The sequence below is a fragment of the Cyprinus carpio genome, chromosome A6 (genome assembly GCF_018340385.1).
Source record: "Cyprinus carpio isolate SPL01 chromosome A6, ASM1834038v1, whole genome shotgun sequence".
Taxonomy (NCBI): Eukaryota; Metazoa; Chordata; class Actinopteri; order Cypriniformes; family Cyprinidae; genus Cyprinus; species Cyprinus carpio.
In genome coordinates this window covers 21,014,013-21,034,192 of record NC_056577.1, presented here as the reverse complement: position 1 = coordinate 21,034,192, position 20,180 = coordinate 21,014,013, and the positions used below count along the sequence as shown (strand labels likewise).

Sequence of the window (20,180 nt, the reverse complement as noted above, 5' to 3'; positions counted from 1 at the left end):
ATTAAAATGTACATTGAAATAAAATGATTGTGATAATTATATCTCTTGATATTGTATTCACAAATATTACTATTAATATTGTTTATATTAATAATCATTCATATAATATTAGCAAAATCAACATTAATTCATATTATAATATTGAAATTAATAAATGTACATTCAAATATTTAATACTTGATTAATTGAACTGAATTGATTTGTTGCTATTATTTGTTTATACAGCAGTACATCGGTTTCTACATGTGAGCAATGAGACTTTTAATCCAACAGTCGTAATCATAATGTTGATTAGTTTTCCAGTTAATTCTGTGACCCTAACATTTCATATATTTATTGTGCTATAATACCTGCTTTTTCCCCACTGTATAATACCACTGTTTATGTCTGTGAAACAAATATATATATTCACCTTTTATTAATCTTTTATATATCTCTGGTCGACTCACTCTCACACGTGCGGTCCTGCGCTCTCTCAGTGTGGGTGGAGTGGCCCGCGTGGCCCTCATCAGGTTTAGTGCTCTAGTATTGATCAGCACAGGATATGCTGCAGCACTGCTCCCCTCTCCTCTTCACTTCTTCATCATCTCTCCATTCATCTCATTCACCCATTCTGGAAGAGAAGGGAGGGGAGCACAAGGGAGAACAGGAGGAACAAGAGAGGTGATTTGAGAGTGCTAAAAGACAAGGTAGACCAATAGAGCATAAAAGTTCAGATATTAACACCCAGAAATGTTTGACTGGTAATGCAGTTTTGAGATGATAACCAACATTCATACAGTGGGTATAGAAAAGAATCACCTCCCTTTAAAATAATCACTTTTTTTTTTTTTGCTTTCCAGCATGAAATGAAGACAGACACTGTTTTTGTTTTATCCAGCAGTATTTACTCAGTGCAACTTATAACATCCAAGTGAAAGATATAATACCAACATGTCAGAAAAAAAAAAAAAAAAAAAAAAAAAAAAAAAAAACTGAGTTGGAAAAAGGATCACCCCCTTGTGTCAGTGTTTTGTTGAATCACCTTTTGCTTTAATTACAGCCTTTAGTCTGTTGGGATATGTTTTTGTCTCTGCTAACTTTGCACATCTATACTTTGCGATATTTGCCCACTCTTCTTTACAGAACTGCTCAAGTTCTGTTAAATTTGATGGTGAGCGTTTGTGGACTGCAGTCTAAGTTTAAGTCTGGGCTCTGACTAGGCCATGCAAGGACATTCACCTTTTTCTCCTTCAACCACTGTGTGGTCAGTTTTGCTCTGTGCTTTGGGTCATTGTCATCTTTGAAGGTAAACCTTCTTCCCATTGAAAATTTTCTGGCATAGGGCAGCAGATTTTCCTCAAGAATTTGACGGTATTTTGCCCCATCCATTTTCCTTCTATCCTGACACCAGTGCTCTAGTCCCTGCTGCTGAGAAACACCCTCATAACAGGATATTACCACCTCCATGCTTTACTGGAGGAATGCTGTTATTTGGATGGTAAGCTGTATTGGATTTCCACCAGACATATCATTTGATGTTTTAGCCAAATAATTAAATTTTAGTCTCATCTGCCTCAGAATCTTCTATGTGCATTTTGGCAAAGCTCAGTCGTGACTGCATGTGGACTTTCTTGAGGAGTGGATTTTTTTCTTGCAACCCTCCCATACAAGCCACATTTGTGGGGAATTTGTGATATTGTTGTCACATGCACACAATGACCACTCTCTGTCATAATTTCCTGCAGCTGCTTCAGAGTTACTGTAGGTCTCTTAACAGCCTCTCTGACCAGTTTCCTCCTGGCTCTTTCATCCAGTTTGGAGAGACGTCCTGATCCAGGGAGGGTCTGTGTTGTACCAAATGCCTTCCACTTCTTAATAATAGACTTCACTGTGCTTTTAGGCATTTGATAAAGCCTTTGAATCTTTTTTTTTTTTTTTTTGTATCCATCTCCTGACTTTATCCCGGAGATCTTTTGACAGTGTCTTGCCTCCCATACTTGATTGTTTGCTTCAGTTGCATTACCAAGGAATGAAATGGTCCAGGAAATCTCTTTTCATGCTGAGCTGATCAAAATTAATTAATTATTTTCTTTACTGTATATATAAATTTTATATAATTATATACTACCGTTCAAAAGTTTGGGGTTGGTTTTCTTTGTGTCTGTAAAATATCTCATGCTCACCAAGGCTGCATTTATTTGGAAAAAAAAATACAATAAAAAATATATATTTTGAAATATTAACGTAACAGTTTTCAATTTTAATAAATTATTTAAAAAAAAATAAATAGCAAATCTGAATTTTCAGCAACCATTACTCCAGTCTTCAGTGTTAGTTTTTAGGATCACTCTCTGGAATAATTATTAATTAATCATTGTAATATGTTAATTTGGTACTCAAGAAACATTTATTGTTTATTAATTATTACTATCAGTGTTGAAATTGATTGTGCTGATTAATGTTTTTATGAAAACCGTAATACACTTTTTTTCAGGATTCTTTAATGAATAGAAAGTTCAAAAGAACCACATTTGTTTAAAATATAAAATAAGGGAGGGAAAAGCATTTATTTTTTTCTTTACTGCCTTTTTTTTTTTTTTAATTTAATGCAGAATTTTTTTAATAGAAGTAGTAATTTCTTTAAAAAAAAATCTTACTGGCCACAGACCTTTGACCACAGAGACATAAAACATCTATAGTACCGCTATGCTAAGTTTAAAGGGATACTCCACCCCAAAATGAAAATTCTGTCATTAATCACTTACCCCCATGTCGTTCCAAACCCGTAAAAGCTCCGTTCATCTTCGGAACACAATTTAAGATATTTTGGATGAAAACCTGGAGGCTTGAGACTGTCCCATAGACTGCCAAATAAATACAGTGTCAAGGTGTCATCTGCGCCACAAGGATGCAAACAGGATAAAACAGCGCATCCTTGTGGCGCCAATGACACAGAAGAGCATACACAGCATACGGTGATATGGAGAGACACAGAGGAGACTGTTGACAAAGGAATTATTGAATAAAGTCGTTATTTTTGTTTTCTTCGCTAGCAAAAAGTGTTCCCGTCGCTTCATATAACCCAGATTGCACGTCTGATGGCAGATGGAGTATTCTGACGATGACTTTCATACCTTTTATGGACCTTGACACTGTTATTTATTTGGCAGTCTATGGGACAGTCTCAAGCCTCCAGGTTCTCATCCAAAATATCTTAAATTGTGTTCCGAAGACGAACAGAGCTTTTACGGCTTTGGAACAACATGGGGGTAAGTGATTAATGCCAAAATTTTCATTTTGGGGTAGAGTATCATTTTAAGCTAGCATAGTACAAAAGCGAGAGCAGAGGGTTTTTGTTTGTTCAATTGTTGTTTTCATACAGTGCTCTGCACAAAGTGTGCATTACCTCCGATGGGCACTTAAAGGGTACATAACATACACAGTTTCACCTAATCTCATGTTAATCTTGAGTACCTATAGAGTAGTACTGCATCCTTCATATCTCCAAAAAGTCTTTAGTTTTATCATATTTATAAAAGAAAAATACAGCTTTCCAATTCTCTCCAGAAAAAGCCGAGCTCCTGGAGGCGTGCTGTGGGCAGAGCTATAATACTGATGTTTCGTGTTGTTTCCATTAACATATATTCACTTATGTGCTGATTTCCAACAAAAGACAGAAATCTGATGCAGTTGTACTTACATGATTGGGGTCTTTTATCACTGGGACGCTCCATGTTTAAATAGCAAAGGATGTGCAAATCCAGCGTCGACCTGGGCATTGTTTATAAAACATTCGTCACTGAAATGACGAGACCACACAAACGCACTTGCTACACTCCGTTGCTGCCCCGGAAAAACAAACTGCATCCACTGTTCGTGTAACGCTGTGTTCTTTGGGAAGCTGAACACGGTAAACTTTCCCTCACATCCAAAAACACTTATTTGGAGACATTCTCAAACAAATCCTATGCAGCGCTGCCATCGATTTCCCAATGAAGCGCGTTGAAGGGCGCGGTTTCGCTCTCCTCTGGTCGACGTGTGCGAGGGCGCACTTTTTCCGAGAGAAATGCTCATATAAGGAGTTCCACCATCGTTTACGTCATTAGATCCACGTTCGAAAAAAAAACAGCCGAAACTTGTACCAACCCCGAAGTAAGATTTTCGGCACAGAAATTCTCAGTTATTCGTCCAAATTATTTTTTAAAACTTTGGCAATGTTTAGCATGAGAATCCATCTCTTTAACACTGTGAACAACTCTGAATACGTGAAACACCATTGTAGCCCCCCTTTAAGATCCAAACAATCAGTGAGATTTGCCTCACATTAACTGTACATTTCATATATTTTAAAGATGCAATCAAATGTGTTACTACTTTGTGTGACTGTTAAATTGTCTTAGGCCAATTTGAAACATGCCACGTGTCTGGTATAATAAGCAAAAATAGCCGCATTTGGCTGGTGGCAAGTGTTAATTTCCCACCCTGATGACAACTGTCTAATTGACCTCATGCCATCTGTCTCTCAGTCCTCTCCCCTTTTCATTTTTTCATCTTTCCCCACTTGTCTGTCCTTGAGCAGTCAATTTTTTTCAAACATTTTAGATGTTTCCCTCTATAGTCTTTAATACGGTTATCACTTAAGTATCCTTCATTATCTACTTTGCTACAAGCAAAAACTCATTTACACAAGGAAAATTGGTTAAGTGAAACCAGCTAGCTCATTTCAAGGGTAACTCTTTTTGTCTATTCTTCAGGATGAGCTTACTAATGCTTTCTCTGCAGCCAAATAGACAAAGACAAGCATTATTGTGAATGCCCGTGCGGCCTGTGAATTCCTCCCCGTCACCAAAACAAAAGTCACATCGTTAATCACCCTGCCGGAGTGCTGATTCGCTCTCTCCTTCATCTGCGCTCGTCCTGCGGTCGAAACACAAGACACATACATGCATGCACATGCTCTCATGTGAGAATGCAGAATAGTTTCTATGATCGAAAGTCACTGGTGAATGTTGCTAACTTTTCTGAGTAGATTTCTTTTTTTTTTTTTTTTTTTTTTTTTTTTTTTAAATTAAGAGGTTTTAACTCATACTAATTTTTTGGCCGGGATATGCATTCTTTACCGACCATCACATGCACCAGCACTTATATGTTTTTTTTCTTGACACAGGTGTTAGTCCCCCACACTAATACTTGCTGATGGTTGCTTACCGTGCCCCCTAAATATGCCACATACTAGCAAAAAAGAGATTTGTGTCTAGTGGGAGTGATAAAAATCATGATGCCTCAGAGATGTTTGCTGTAAAAGCGTTTATTTTGACAGAATGAATTAAAGGGACAAAAACACAGATTCGCTCTGGCCCCTCGAGGTATGGGTCATCATCAGCATATTCAGCTTTGCATTTCATGCATCCTTAATGTAAGCACAAATGAATAAATAAGTTTTCTTTTATTATTATTATTCAATTCATGGATGCATTCTGATTTTTAGGTTCTCAGCTATTGTCTTAAAAATTGTCCTATAAAAATTGTTCCTTTATTTCAGACATGAAATTATTCAAGGCAATACAGATTTTTCAGCAAATGGCTTTATTAAATAAAAGCAACAAAATGTTATCATCAGGGGTTGATTCTTTTCTATACCCAGTGTGTGTGTGTGGTATATACAACTAACACTAATGACAAAACAACAACTGAAGTTTAACAAAAGTCAGCAAAAAGTCATATTATAGCTGTATACTTTATGTATGGTGCAGTGCATGCTGGGAATTCACCAACCCTTTACATTTTAGCAATGTTGTTAAATTTTTTAAAAGTTAAAAGTTTTTTGTTCAGTAAGTAATTCACATTTCTTAGTATTTGCAACTCATAAAATATGATTTTTTTTGTTTGTTTTTACAGTGCACCTGTTCTCACAGTTTCATCAAAATGATTTCAGTAAAAACTTCTCCTCTCATATTCCCCAGCAGACCGTCAGAAAGAGCACAAAGACCTTTTTATATCATAGCCTCAGGGTCAGAACCCCTGAATGCTAAATCACGTCCTACTCTAACAGTGCAATTACAACCCATCGTGTGTCCCATAAAAATAATTCCCTACTGCCATTCAAGTGATACATGGGACGACGTGATATGTCCCTCTAGACCCCATGTATTAGCACTGCCGTTTCCCTCTGCCTCTGATATTGGATCAGCTCTTTCACCTTCCAGCCTGAGTTACTGCGGCAACAGGAAACACAAACATAACTGATACCAGAACAGCAACTAAAAGCATGTACAGTATATTGTGGTGACCTGTGATTTAAAGAGTGCCGGTTGGCTGAAGATAAGGTATCGCCGTTTAAGGGTCAAGGACGACTGGCTGAGAGCTCTAAGGATGATGGAGCTCTCCTCTTTGCTTCCTGTCTTACTTTTATTTCCATCTTTTCCAGAGTTAAAAAGAGAGACCCAAGAGGTCACAAGGCATCTTGTGTTTACAGCTTTCCTCTCACTTCCTCTTAGACAAAACCCAGTGGAGGAACGTTTGCATGCTATTACATGTACTCTGCTTCCGAGTTTAAGCTTCATATATTTTATCCATTTGTCACATAGGCTCAGTATGACTGGGGTTAACTGCCTCGCATGTTCCATGTCCATGTCATGGCTACATTAGGCTCCATTATGGCTCTTGGGTGCCCTGCCTGAGCTCCAATGAGGGCAGCAACTGTTCTCCCATTACACCTCATTATGGCTCCCACTGCTGCCGTCACTGAGCCGTTGTGGACCTTTGTGGGTTATGATGTATGTACGACACATGCTCTTACAGCTAAAAGGACATAGATGCATTACAGGTTGTTCGGCAGTTTGGTCTTCTATGTGAATTTGTTCACAATAAAACTGAAAAATCAACAGATCTTTTATTTTATTTTGTGACATATGTCCGAGTGAAATGGATAATTATTAATTTACCCCAAAAAAAATTAATATTCTGTCATCAAGTATAATAAACGGAAGCTTAGCTGTATTACTGTACAAAGTTTTGGTGGAATGGGTTGTCAGTTTAGTGACAAATCACAGGATTCATTAAACATATCTTCATCTGTGTTTCAAAGATATATGAAAGTCTTATGGGTTCTAAAGAAACACAAGGATGAATAATTGAAGAGAACTTTTATATTTAGGTGAATTATCCTTTAAAATATGAAACTTTGAAAATATGAAAGCTCATTGAGAAGAGGTTAGCTATTATTATTCTAATTTCTAAAATGGACAATAAAACAGGCAAAAATACCATAGTCATATATACACTGAAGGACGTTCCCAAGCCATTTTGCTGCATGACAAGAGAACACAATCCTCACTTCTGTCGAAGTCAAAACAGAAGTGAAAGTAGAGGTTGTTGTAACCAAAAATAAAAGAAGATTTATTTATTTATTTGTTTGTTTGTGTATGCATGCACATTTATGCAGTATTAGAAGATTATTTCTATCTTATTTCTATTAAGAGTACTATTACATGGCAGTTCATGGGGTCTTTTGGTTATGGATGTGGGTTTGTATAGAAGCTAGTGATACTTTCTGTGTGTGTAGGAGTGCTCAGGCTCAATGTTGATGCTGTGCTATATGTGTGGGCTGGGGTTGGACATATTGGCCTGAGGCAATAGATTGTGTAGTTGAAGCTCTTGTATTGGGTGTAGATTGATGTTGGACGTGATTTGCTGTTGGGCTCTTGAAACGTTTTGCACTAAAGTTCATGTCTCCTAATACAGAGTAGCTACTCTCACACTCTCATACACTCCTTCACACACAACTTCCCCCACCATCAGTCTTAAATATATACTTTGAAAAGTGGGATAGACTATATGGTATTGGGTCTATAATACTTAGCATGATAATAAGCATGTAGCATTGACGGAAGTGTTCTCCATGTGCAGCAGTGATTATGTCTTATTGAATTATTACACAAGAAAAAACACTTTCAGTTATTTTTAGAAGTAATTATCATTAATAGGTTTGAAGCATTTAAATGTACTTCTGTTCATTTTGCACATACATTTCCTAATAAATAAGGTCGTGAGAGATGTGTCCTTTGCACATGTGCGTGTGTATGTGTGTGTGTGTGCTAAAGAGGGAGAGGAAGCATCAAGGAGTATGTTTGGGGGCAGTCTCTCTGCTCTGGCCTCATGCCCTGGCAATTATCTCAATGATTTCCTCCTCTTTTCAATTCTCTCCATTTCCACACGCCCGTCCCCTCCATTAAAGGAGCAATTTACCAGAGTGCTGGGACACAGGAGCCAGGAGAAAGAAAGAGAGAGAGAGAGAGAGCGTGAGAGTGTGGGTATGTTTGGGAAGGTGAGGATAAGAGTAGAAAGGGGTGTTGAAGAAGGTACAGTAAAAGGAAAAAAGAATAAATGCCTTGCTGCCCTCATTCAGTAATGTGATGTGACATGATAGATTTAATCAAAGATTCTTAAAGAAGGCAGATCTTAAGAAGTCACATTTTCCTTGATGTTTTGGAATAACGTTTATTTGAAAAGTTATAGTTATTTTATACACTACCTTTCAAAAGTTTTTTTTTTTTTTTTTTTTTTTTTTTTTTTTTTTTTTTTTTTTATCCAGCAAATTGATTGATTAAAATGTGGATTATAATTAGTGTTTAAATGTTACTATAATTTGTCTTTGCCTATGTGCAATTATTTTATTTTTTTTATTATTCAGAGTCCTTCTGCAGAATCGACTAAGGACAGCTTCAGAAAGGCAGTGGAGCGGGCGAAGCATGAGATGGATAGGTGGAGCGCTATACAGAGTCTCGGCCAATAAGCTCTCTCGCACTCAAACCACCTGCGCAACTAGCTGTAGACCAGGTAACCATTTTGCAGAGATCGTTACCTGTTTGAATATACATTGCTCGACCAGTTTGCAAAACACAAAAAGGAGATTTGAAATGTGTGTTGCCCACTTTTTTTGTTTACATGAATATGTGCCCCGGAGTTATTACAATTGTGGTTTTGTAGGCTTTCAAGGGTCAGTATATATCGGTTGTCTATAAGTACACATTCCAGATTATCAACCCATCCAGCAGGAGAGTTGAAGGGGGCTACAGGTCGCCTTCTGAAATAATAAAGCTGTCATCTGTCACTGGCTACAGGTTGAGAGAGAGACACAGAGCGAACGAGAGAGAGGGTGAATGGCCTAGATTAAACCCTAAAGCCCTAGTCAGAAGTGGAATTAAAGATCAGCTCCTGCTCTGTGACGGGAGTTCCACACAAACACACATTTAATCTATTTATGATCTCCCCAACAAACTGTAGTCTCACCACACACGAGTCTGGTACAGTTAATATACACAGACTCAATCTGTCATTCACTTTTTCACATGGACTTCACAATTGCATCCCACATAACCAGCAAGCTATTTCTCACATGCACTCGGATCCTAAATTCCTTGTGCTCTGCCCTTATTGCTGTATCACTCAGTGCTGCATAAAGTACAGTGTTTATATCTACTTGTTTCTCAGATTGCCATTTGGCTGTGGTTGACAGACCCTGACGTAGAAATAAACAGCATATGGTATCTGGTATTAGTTGTACTTGCTGGCCTCCGTCACTACCAATGAATGTGATGACCTTTAATTACATGCTATTAGTCTGGCTTGTTATAAATAAATTTGCTTGTGCACAAGCTTGGATGAGGCAAGAGGAACAAACAAGCACTGACTTACAGCTCACTTCAAGCTATAATATCTACATTACATTCACAAAGACATAATACATTGCTTTTTATTGTCAATCCAAACCAAATACATGTGTGTGATCTTTGATCTTTTGATGTGTAATGAGTCATCTTCTATAATTTTCTGTTTCTTTCTATACTACAGGAGAGTGGTACAATCCATATGTTTCTTCACCTGGTAATCAGGGAAGAACATCAGCCACACGTTACGTAGCCGGGTTAGTATCGTAATAGATAGACAAACATATGACCGTCAATTTGTTTACTGGGTTTGTGACTTTTTTTTTCTATGTATATCAGTCGTGCTGTGCAGAAGAGTTTAGCTATAATACGGCAGGCCCAACAGAAGAAACAGAAGCCCAAGCAGTACTGCATGTACTATAACCGATTCGGCAAGTGTAACCATGGCGACACTTGCCCCTACATCCATGACCCTGACAAAGTGGCCGTCTGCACCAGGTACTGAGTATCTGTACACACTCTCACATTATACAATATGTCTAACGCTTTGTTAGCCAGCTTCAAATTAAACTTGATTTGTTGCCAGGTTTCTCCGAGGTACATGCAAGCAGACAGATGGGACTTGTCCTTTCTCGCATAAAGTAGCCAAAGAAAAGGTACGTTTTTAGGATAACTTTTAAAGGATCTTCCATCAAAAGCATATATTTTTTTTTTATTTAAGCATTCTTATGAGTTGTTTGTACAAAATGTGTTAAAAAAAAAAAAACTGAACAGGATAATGTACAATGCAAAAAAAGTGTCAAAGTCAACAATCTATTCAATTCAAGTTTATTTGTATAGTGCTTTTTATGATACAAATCATTGCAAAGCAACTTTACAGAAAATTAAGTTTCTACAATATTTAGTAGTAGCTTATCAGTGATGACTGTCAGTTTATGTGCATAGGGCAGAAATGTTCAGAAAAATCAATTAAAGACGTAAACAAGCAGACGATGAACACTATTAACAGCAATTATTATGATGCAATCAAATTTATAGCAAAATCTGGTAGTTCTGTATGTTGTTTCAGGGTTAGCATCATCTGAGGTCCTCTGATGATGCTAACGGCATCATCTCTTTTCAGGTGTTCTGGATCCAGACTGAAGCTTGTGTAAATCCTGTGGCAAAACAGAGAAACAAATAGAGACATAACTAGCGTAGCTGCTGTTTCAGCCAAGTAAAATGAATTAGTTTAACCCAAGCTAAAGAATAATAATGTGCATTTGATCAGATAGAACTGCAGTCCAAAATTATGAGATGCATTATCTGAATGCTTTGCCAAAGAGATGTGTTTTTAATCTAGATTTAAACAGAGAAAGTGTGTCTGAACCCCGAACATTATCAGGAAGGCTATTCCAGAGTTTGGGAGCCAAATGTTTAGTGGACTTTGCTATCCTAGGTACTACCAAAAGTCCAGCATTTTGTGACCTTAGGGAGCGTGATGGATTGTAGCGCAGTAGAAGGCTAGTTAGGTACGGAGGAACTTAACCATTAAGGGCCTTAGAAGTAATAATATTTTGTAACTGATATGGAACTTAATAGGTAGCCATCCTGTTCAAAGACTGTAAAATTTTCTTGACCTGGTAAGGACTGCATTTTGGACTACTTGTAGTTTGTTTATTGAAGATGCAGGACAACCACCTAGCAGTGCATTACAATAGTCCACTCTAGAGGTCATGAATGCATGAACTAGCTTTTCTGCATCAGAAACAGGTAACATGTTTCATGGCTTGGCAGTGTTTCTAAGATGGAAGAATGCTGTTTTTGTAACTAGGGAAATATGATTTTCAAAAGACAAGTTGCTGTCTAATATAACACCCAGATTTTTGACTGTAGAGGTAGTAATAGTGCATCTGTCTAGATGCAAATTATAATCTAAAAGATTCTGTGTACTGTGTTTTTGGTCTAATAAGTAATATCTCTGTCTTATCCGTATTTATTAGGAAAAATTATTGGTCAAACAATCTTTCACATCTTTAACACACTCTGTTAGCTTAGATAATTTAGAAGTTTCATCTGGTCTTGTTGAGATATATAGTTGAGTATCATCAGCATAACAGTGGAAACTAATCCCATATTTTCTAAGGGGCAACATGTATATTGAAAATAGCAGAGGACCTAGGACAGATCCTTGTGGCACTCCAGATTTTACTGATGATAAATGAGATGAGTCCCCATTTAAATAAACAAAGTGGTAGCGATCGGACAGGTAGGATCCAAACCATCTTAAAGCCTGCCCTTGAATACCTGTATAGTTTTGTATGTTTTCAATCTAGTGCATGTTTAGAAAATCTAAATGCTTCTTCAAAGTTTTGATTGAGTTGGTATCAATTTTTATAATTGTTTTCTTCATATTAAAACCAGATTTATCTGAGATAAGCAGATTTTAAACTAAGTGACCCAATTTCAGTCATAACTCAAACAAAATGTGCATCTACTGTGTTTTATCTTTGTAGGGCAGTATTGACAGTTGGATTTATGCATAAAGCCATAAGAATCTTTACATAAGTCATGAGTGGCCGTATGTGGTAGTATCAGGTTACTGTCAGGGCTTGCAGGCCTGTGGGGTGATAATTAAAGATACTTTGTCAGGTTCTTAGCTTCCTCTCTCAGGTTATGTTGCTGTGTTACAGTCTCAATATCTGTGAGGCAATCTGACTAGATTCCAGCGTTAAATACTTTGAGGTCTTTGCCTAGGCATTGCCGTCATGGAGACAGGTGTAGATGGGATCAGTATTGAAGCACCATGTGACCCATCATATACTAGGCTAGATTCTCCTGAAGTGAACATTACGATCTCATTTCTTACCTACCCATCTCAGACAGGCACACACGTGTGCATGGTCATGATTCTTTGGTCTCAAAGTCTGCCTCCTCACCTTGTTAACCCATTTAACCCATTAGATATTGTATTTGCAGAACTATTTTCAGATATTTTTGGTTGCAAAATGCATTGTTGATCTGCAATGCATTTTGCCATCAAAAGTATCTGACAATAGCAGGATAGCAGAGATGATGTCACTAATATTCAGCTGGTCATGTCATCTCAATATGGCAGAAATCTGTATCTCATGTAAGTGTACATTATTTTAAATATTTGTCATAATCAAAAATTATTTTAACATGGTTCACTATATTTGCAGGGTTTTTTCAGGGTTCCCGTGATCATGGAAAACATGGAAAATCACTCTTTTCCAGACCTGAAAACTTAAAATCTTCAAAAGGCAAAATAAAATATCTATAATGAATATGCAATTTAAATCTGTTAGCTAGATTCTGCTCAATTAGCACTTATGTGGAGTTAAACTTGCTTGAGAAAAAAAAAATATTCCGAAACTTATACGAACCCCTGAAGGAGTGTATTTAGCACAGAAATACGTCATACATCATACCTTTTTTTTTTTTTTTTTGCTAAAATATTTCAATACATTAAATATATTCACTAAAATATTCACTATTTAACTGTGTAAATAAGTCAGAATGCATGAAATGGCATTAGACCTTCCTAAAGTCTTTCTAGTAAAATATGAAGTAACACAGAAATAAAAATGATTTATAATGACAACAGGAGTGGTAAATGAAGAGGTGTATAAATGACAGGAATAGAAGTGCCAGTCCAGGTTCAGTAAGACACTGTCTGAAACTTTCCTCAAACTTCCTTCTCACAGTGAGGCACCTGTTTCCATTGTTTGTTTGAGACAGAAAAAGCCCCTCTGAGAGCGTTCACTTAATGTAAAACACACATACTTTCTCTCTGCTCCACTCTCTCCCTCCCTCTCTTCATATTGTAACACTTGTTCAGACTTTTGCTTGTATTCTGTCCAAGGCCCTACTCAACCAATACTACCCCCAACCCCCCGCCCCCCACATACAAAAACACAGAATCACTGCACCTGTGACAGTCGTCACCCTCTACCCCTCCAGTCCACCAAGAGACCAGCTGTCTGCTTGTTTTAAAGGAGCAGAGCCTCCTCATCGCAGTGCAGACCCACCTGCTAGTCCCAACCCCAAAAGCCCCCCTCCTCCTATTCCTCCACAGCCTTGGGGCTCAATTTAACCCCGCACCCTGTGTCATCCATGTATATGCCATGAAGAATGGTTTGAGTTCACGCCTGCAATTGAAAACGATCCAGTTCCCCTTCCAAATAACTGAGAAACAAGACCCCCAACCCAAGCCCCAAACCCCTTTACCTGAGTGCTTACTAGCTTCTATTCCCCTCCCCTGCACATAAACACATCATGTAGGTGGTACGATGCCCCACTTGGGTCAATATTACTGTTGCAGTTAATTAAGCAGAAATGATATGACCCCCATGGAAATGAGATTCCACTTAAGAGGGCAGCGGCTCCCCTCTCGCTCATTGTGTGTGCGAATCTCACATTCTATTTGAAGCCCAGAGAGCACTGAGTCACGTTCAGATTATTCATACATGCAGATTATATTCACAAATCGGTGCTAATCTGTGATAGATCCACATAATTACTGATTAGACAATGTGTGATAAATGCGTGTTTTGATAGGAACTTCAATAGATACGTGATAAAATACAGGTGCCATGTGTGTAACTCACTTACTTTTTCCATCACTTAATTTATATTGACACACATCTGTTAGAAAGTGAATTTAAAGGCTAATCTGTATTGTAACTGCTTTCATCCTTTTATAAGTTTTTTGGTTTCTCAAACTAACCATATTCATTCACACTCATTCTGTTCAGTGCTGGAGATTGGTTTAATGTTTGTGGTTACTCGAGGTTTAAATAAAGTTTGGTTTCTAGCTCTAAGTCGCTGTGTCTTTCTTTCTTTGTAGATGCCTGTGTGCTCATACTTTCTGAAGGGGATCTGTAATAACAGTAGCTGTCCTTACAGTCACGTCTATGTGTCTCGCAAAGCCGATGTGTGCAAAGACTTTGTCCGAGGCTACTGCCCTCAGGGAGATAAGGTAAGACAGTTTGATTATTTCTATGCAAACACACTACTTTTTGAATCTTGAACATTAAACTGTTTCTTCTATGTTATAACATTTGCCACATGTCATGGAATAAATATATGACAATATCCTTGATCAACATTTTTCTTTTTTTTTCTTTTTTGAAAACTCTCTGAAATGCTTTGTGTGATGTAATGCCAGCTATATGGGACATACAATATTTTTAATAGTTAAACAACTAAAAAAAGTTAGCTTTTCAACCCTGGAAAAGTACCCACATGTCTTCAAAATTTGTGGTAAATGGTGCTGTTATGGAGAGAGAACAACTGCGAATAGCGTTTGGCAAATAACACGTGTGGTTCAACTTTCAGGTCATCACTGTCAACTAAATTTATCTCACTTTTACTTGCATCCACATAGATGCTGTAAGGTCCTCATTATTTTAGTGTACATGTAGTTTGACATTCATAACATTTGTTGGATTAAAGTGCTTTGCAGTTGATGACAGTTTTATAGGTCTTAATGAATTAATGTCATTTATTGGTGATGATTTTTTGCAAGAGATTTAAATAGTGCTCTGAAAAGTTGACTGTGTTCCTAATGCTATTCTGAACCTTCATCATGGTGCTTATGACATTTGCATTTGGTTTCCTCCATGTTTGTGAGTGTGTGTGTGACATATTGAGGGCAGTAACAAGAGAGGACAACATGACCCACATTTAACAAGTGTTTACCAAGGGTCCTTAATCTAGCAGTTTCTAACCCATCCGTGACCTCTGTCCTCACCCCAGCTTTGCCCCACACACATACATGCTTCTATTGTCCCCCATCACACCTGTCCCTCAGTCTCATTAAGCCGTACAGAAGCATATAAACCTTTGCTTGCATGACACAGGTGTAGCCACTGTCATGTTGTAGTACTTATTACATTCTTGTTTTCATCCAAATTGAATACATCACATTGTATGACCTGTGTTCTTTGGTATATTTTAGAATATGTTAGCTTAACGGAATACTTCACCCAAAAAATTTAAATTTGCTGACCCTCAGGCCATCCAATATGTAGATGATTTTGTTTCTTCATCAGAACAGATTTGGAGAAATTTAGCACTACATCACTTGCTCACCAGATGATCCTCTGCATTTAATGGGTGCCGTCAGAATGAGAGTTTAAACAGCTGAACAAAAAAGTATTCAACAATTTAAATTTAAATTTTTTTTTTTTTTTTTTTAATACAAACACAACTTTCCACTTCACAAGATGCTAGGGTGAGTACATTTTTAGCAATTTTTATTTTTATTTTTGGGTGAACTATTCTATTAATGGTGAATTCTGTAATGTTTCTTTATTTAAAAAAGTTAGTAACACTTTACAATAAGGTTCAGTTCATTGACATTAAAAAAAACTGACACCACACAAGTTGTTAAATACACACAAACACCAAAAAAAGAAGAAGAAAAAAATCAGACACATTTGCAGCAAAAGACTTTTCAAACAGTTTCCAAAACTGCCATATCTACAAATAAAAAAAATTACTGAGTGCCTCTGTGGTGCCATTTTACAATAGATTTTAAAACAGGAAGCTTTTGAGAGGATAACATAATTAATAAATGCCAAAACAAAAGTGATTTATTATTTGAAACTGACAGTATGCCTCCCTTCATTGTTCAAGGATACACAGAAACTTTCATTGTCACCCCTATCAGTTTCTTCCTCTTAGGATTTGTCTCATTCTAATGAATTGTTTCTCCGCAGTGTTTTCTGCTTCTTCCGTCTTCTCTCTTTGTCTCTGTCTGTCTCTCGCTCTGTTTTTTTTTTTCCCCTCCATTTGTTCTTCTTTGCTTTCCCTTCATCGTAACAAATGCATTCTCTCGCTGTCAGGGCTCATTTAAATATTTGGGGTGAGAATGAGAATATATAAGAAGAGAGATATTAATATTTATTCTATTAGCTGAAGTGCTTAGGTCTGTAATTTTGCGCCATCCCAAAAGCACTGTCTTAGATATGATGGATAGCACACCATAATTATGGACGTGAAAAAGTGCTGATGACAGCAGTACAGGCGAGAGGCCAGCAATGGATACGCCGGCGGAGCAAGGGTTAAAGCGCACTCTCGTCCTCTTCTCTTCTTTTTTCCCTTCTCTGGCTCACTCTTTCTGTCTGCCATTTCACATGTTTTTCTGTCCTGTTTCTTCTTTTGTTTGCTGGGCACATCCATTCACACCTCATCCTGATCACTCTTCTTTTGATTCTCCTTCTCTTCCTCTCATCCCTCTATCACTCTGTCACTACTCTCATTTCCCATCTCTTTATCATAGCTCACACCACCATACATTCTTTCTGTCTCTCTCTCTTTCTTGCTTTCTGTCTCAGTAATGTAAAATGTGCTGACTCTTTCTGCTTTGTGGCCAGTAGAAAGCTCTTCTAATAGGCCCCAGAGACTTCCCAGCCTTTCTTAAATCAAGTGGAAAATTGTTAACTTGCACTGATATAAAGATGTTCCATCCACTTCTCTTTTTTTCCTCTTACACTCTTCTCTTTTCCCTCTGTTTTGCTGCTTTTATGTAAATTAAAATGTATGAGAGAGCGTGGTTGGGGAGGACTCAGGCTTTGGTGTTTTCTTTGCCCAGATCACAGCCGTGCTTGAACATCAAAATTAATGAGCCTTCTCAGTACTGCGTCCATCTCCCATCAGTGGGATTTTCTTCTAATTAGATATGATTCCAAATAGCCAATCAACTTATAAGTTATCTAAGATTTATATCACCCATACTTTTCATATTGGAGCTTCCACTAATTTGTAGAAATTGAATGTAGGTGGGAATGTAAGGAATGGGATTAGGACTGTTTGCTTGTTGGTAGAAGTGTATAGACTTTATTCTGGATCATTTTTATCAGTAATGAAAAGTATCTTGAAAAACTTTCAGTGAAAATATATATATATATATATATATATATATATATATATATATATATATATATATATATATATATATATATATATATATATATATATATATATATATATATATATATATAATATAAGATTTATTTTCTTTTTATTTTATTGTTTATTTAAGTTAAGGAATGTCTTTCCCAAAAATGAAATAGCTGTCATCTTTATATATGTATGTTCTGCTGAAGAAAGAATGATTTGGAATACCATGAATTATCTTTTGGCTGAACTAACCATAATGGTCTGATTTAAGTTGATCTCATAAACCAGACTTTGGATTTTCCTGGCCAAAAACTCCTCCTCCCACTTCAAAAGGGGATAAAAGAGGCAGGTAAATCTGTCAGTGCTACCACAATAATAAACTGCTGTGGAACAAAATGTCAGCACTTTCAAATAATAAGACTTAACAAAAGAATATACAGACAGCAATATGAAAATCCAAATTTTATTTACATTAGACAAAGCTCTTGAAAAAAGACCTGAAAAAGATGTCATGAACCTTGCAAACTGGGGGAAATAGTCACTGTGAAGAGGTCACTGTAGCAGCTTGATAACTAATATCCAAAAACTTTTTTTCTCATGAAAGGCTGATTAAAAATTTTGCACCCTAATTTCAGGGTGTAGCATAGCAGATAACTAACAAGTCTAAAATGGTGAATTCAACCAGCCCTAGCCATCTTAGTAGTCAATGTGCATCAAATAATCTGTTGGCGGCTGAGAGTAGACTCGGTGGATGCAGTCAATGTTGTTGAATTATAAATGCCCCAGAGATGCCAGTGCGATAGTAGGTAAATTTCACTGAAAAACAGCCTGGGCCCATGCAATACGCCATATTGGCCATGACATATGGACCCAACATAACAGAGGCAATTTAAGTGTTCTTGTTGTTTTTTTAAAGTGATGCCAAATACATTGAGTTAATGAATACAGAAATGTCAGTGGTGTTTTTTTTTTTTTTTAATTCAGGTCATTGTAGAAGATTTTTAAAAGTGACTGAACCATTTTTCTGACTTTATCAGTTTTCTGACGATGAGGAATACCTGGTGTATATATTGTGCTGTGATTGGCTGACTGGTTAGTCAGTTACCAGTTAGCTTCTCTTTCAGTCAGTCTCCTATAATTACATAAACTCATATCATAAAAAGGAAGAAATGCCCATTAAATGTGGACTTTTTAGGAAAAAAGGAAAAAAAAACTTGACATTTTCCCCATGAACTTAATTATATAATAATAAAGGTCAGACACTCAATTAATATTTTTTTATATTGTTGTGAACATGAAATCAGAATAGTTAAAATTACAGATGCAGTGTGATCAGATTACCGCACTTCACAACGCTTGTAATTTCTCACAATTTACACATTGGTTCTATCTGGCTTCGCCGGACCTTTGAATGATTAAAGCTTGACATGGATGTTATCAGTCAAACAAGAAACAAATGGGTGTTTAAAAAAAGAAAGGTCCCAAATGCTCTTCTGAAATGGGGTGGAATTGGAATCGACTGAATTCAAGTGGCAAGGGATTTAGCAAATTGGGCCAATTAGCCATGAGTGTGGTGAGTGATGATGTTGTCTATAGGATGATTTAGGGGGCATTAGAGACCCAGATTCATTGGGTACGATAATCCAGTTACACTAGACTGTGTGTGTATAGATAAAATATATACATTTAGTGTTTTTAGTGTAACAGTAAATATAGCAAAAGGTGTCATATTGGACTTACAGACTCCATAGCCACACTATACGTGTCTTTATGTGCTTAGTTACAGTGTCTATGACACAAACTTCAAGGTTTTTTTTTTGTTGTTGTTGTGTTTTTTTTTTTTTTTTTTTTTTGGGGGGGGGGGGGGGGGTTGTGTTTGTTCTGCCTTGTCTCTTGCTTTTTCTTTTGTTTGGTTAGGTTTGGTTTGGTTTGTTTTGTGAGAGAGAGAGAGTTTGGTTTGTTTTTGTGTTTTGTTTTGTTTTGTTTTGTTTTGTTTTGTTTTGTTTTGTTTTGTTTTGTTTTGTTTTGTTTTGTTTTGTTTTGTTTTGTTTTGTGAGAGAGAGTTTGGTTTGTTTTTGTGTTTTGTTTTGTTTCATCTTGTTTGCATCATATCTAGCTTGTACTTTTGACCTCCTAAAGGGCACACAGTATTCATTTAAGGCTTTACTAGAGGTCTTGGTAAACATTTTGGTAATCTAAAAATGTGGTGCCTGTGGTGCTAGACACTGAAAAAACAGCAATCTGACACATATGTACAACAATTAAAAAAGTCGGCCAGCTGGATTACAAAAATATTTTTTCTGTGTGAATGGTCCTTGAGGGTTTAATTTAACAAAATCTGTCTGGTTTATGTATCTTATTTCTAAGCACCACAAGATAATTCCTAATAGCTGTAAATTTGGTAATTTTAGGCCACTTGTGGCTCTGACCTGATCCCTGTTGGGGAAAGTGTCTCTGGACAGTCTGCCCCAATGGGTGACCGGGAGTCCACAGTGTTCCCGGACACAAGATCCTTTAGCCACCCTTCCACACACACATACATGCACACTCTCTCTCTCTCTCTCTCTCTCTCTCTCTCTCTCTATTTCGGGAGCAACATGCCCCACACTCGCCCAGTCTCTC

General features: G+C 37.1%; 1 protein-coding gene across 1 annotated transcript in view; it reads left to right on the top strand.

The window, feature by feature from the left end:
* Positions 1 to 20,180, top strand: part of LOC109054966 (zinc finger CCCH domain-containing protein 3-like) — a 63,623-nt gene that overhangs the window by 39,794 nt on the left and 3,649 nt on the right. The window contains exons 5-9 of the mRNA XM_042758400.1: positions 8,675 to 8,820; positions 9,835 to 9,907; positions 9,990 to 10,148; positions 10,237 to 10,306; positions 14,500 to 14,631. Coding sequence (XP_042614334.1) covers positions 8,675 to 8,820; positions 9,835 to 9,907; positions 9,990 to 10,148; positions 10,237 to 10,306; positions 14,500 to 14,631 — 580 coding nt within the window. The remainder of the gene's footprint in view (positions 1 to 8,674; positions 8,821 to 9,834; positions 9,908 to 9,989; positions 10,149 to 10,236; positions 10,307 to 14,499; positions 14,632 to 20,180) is intronic.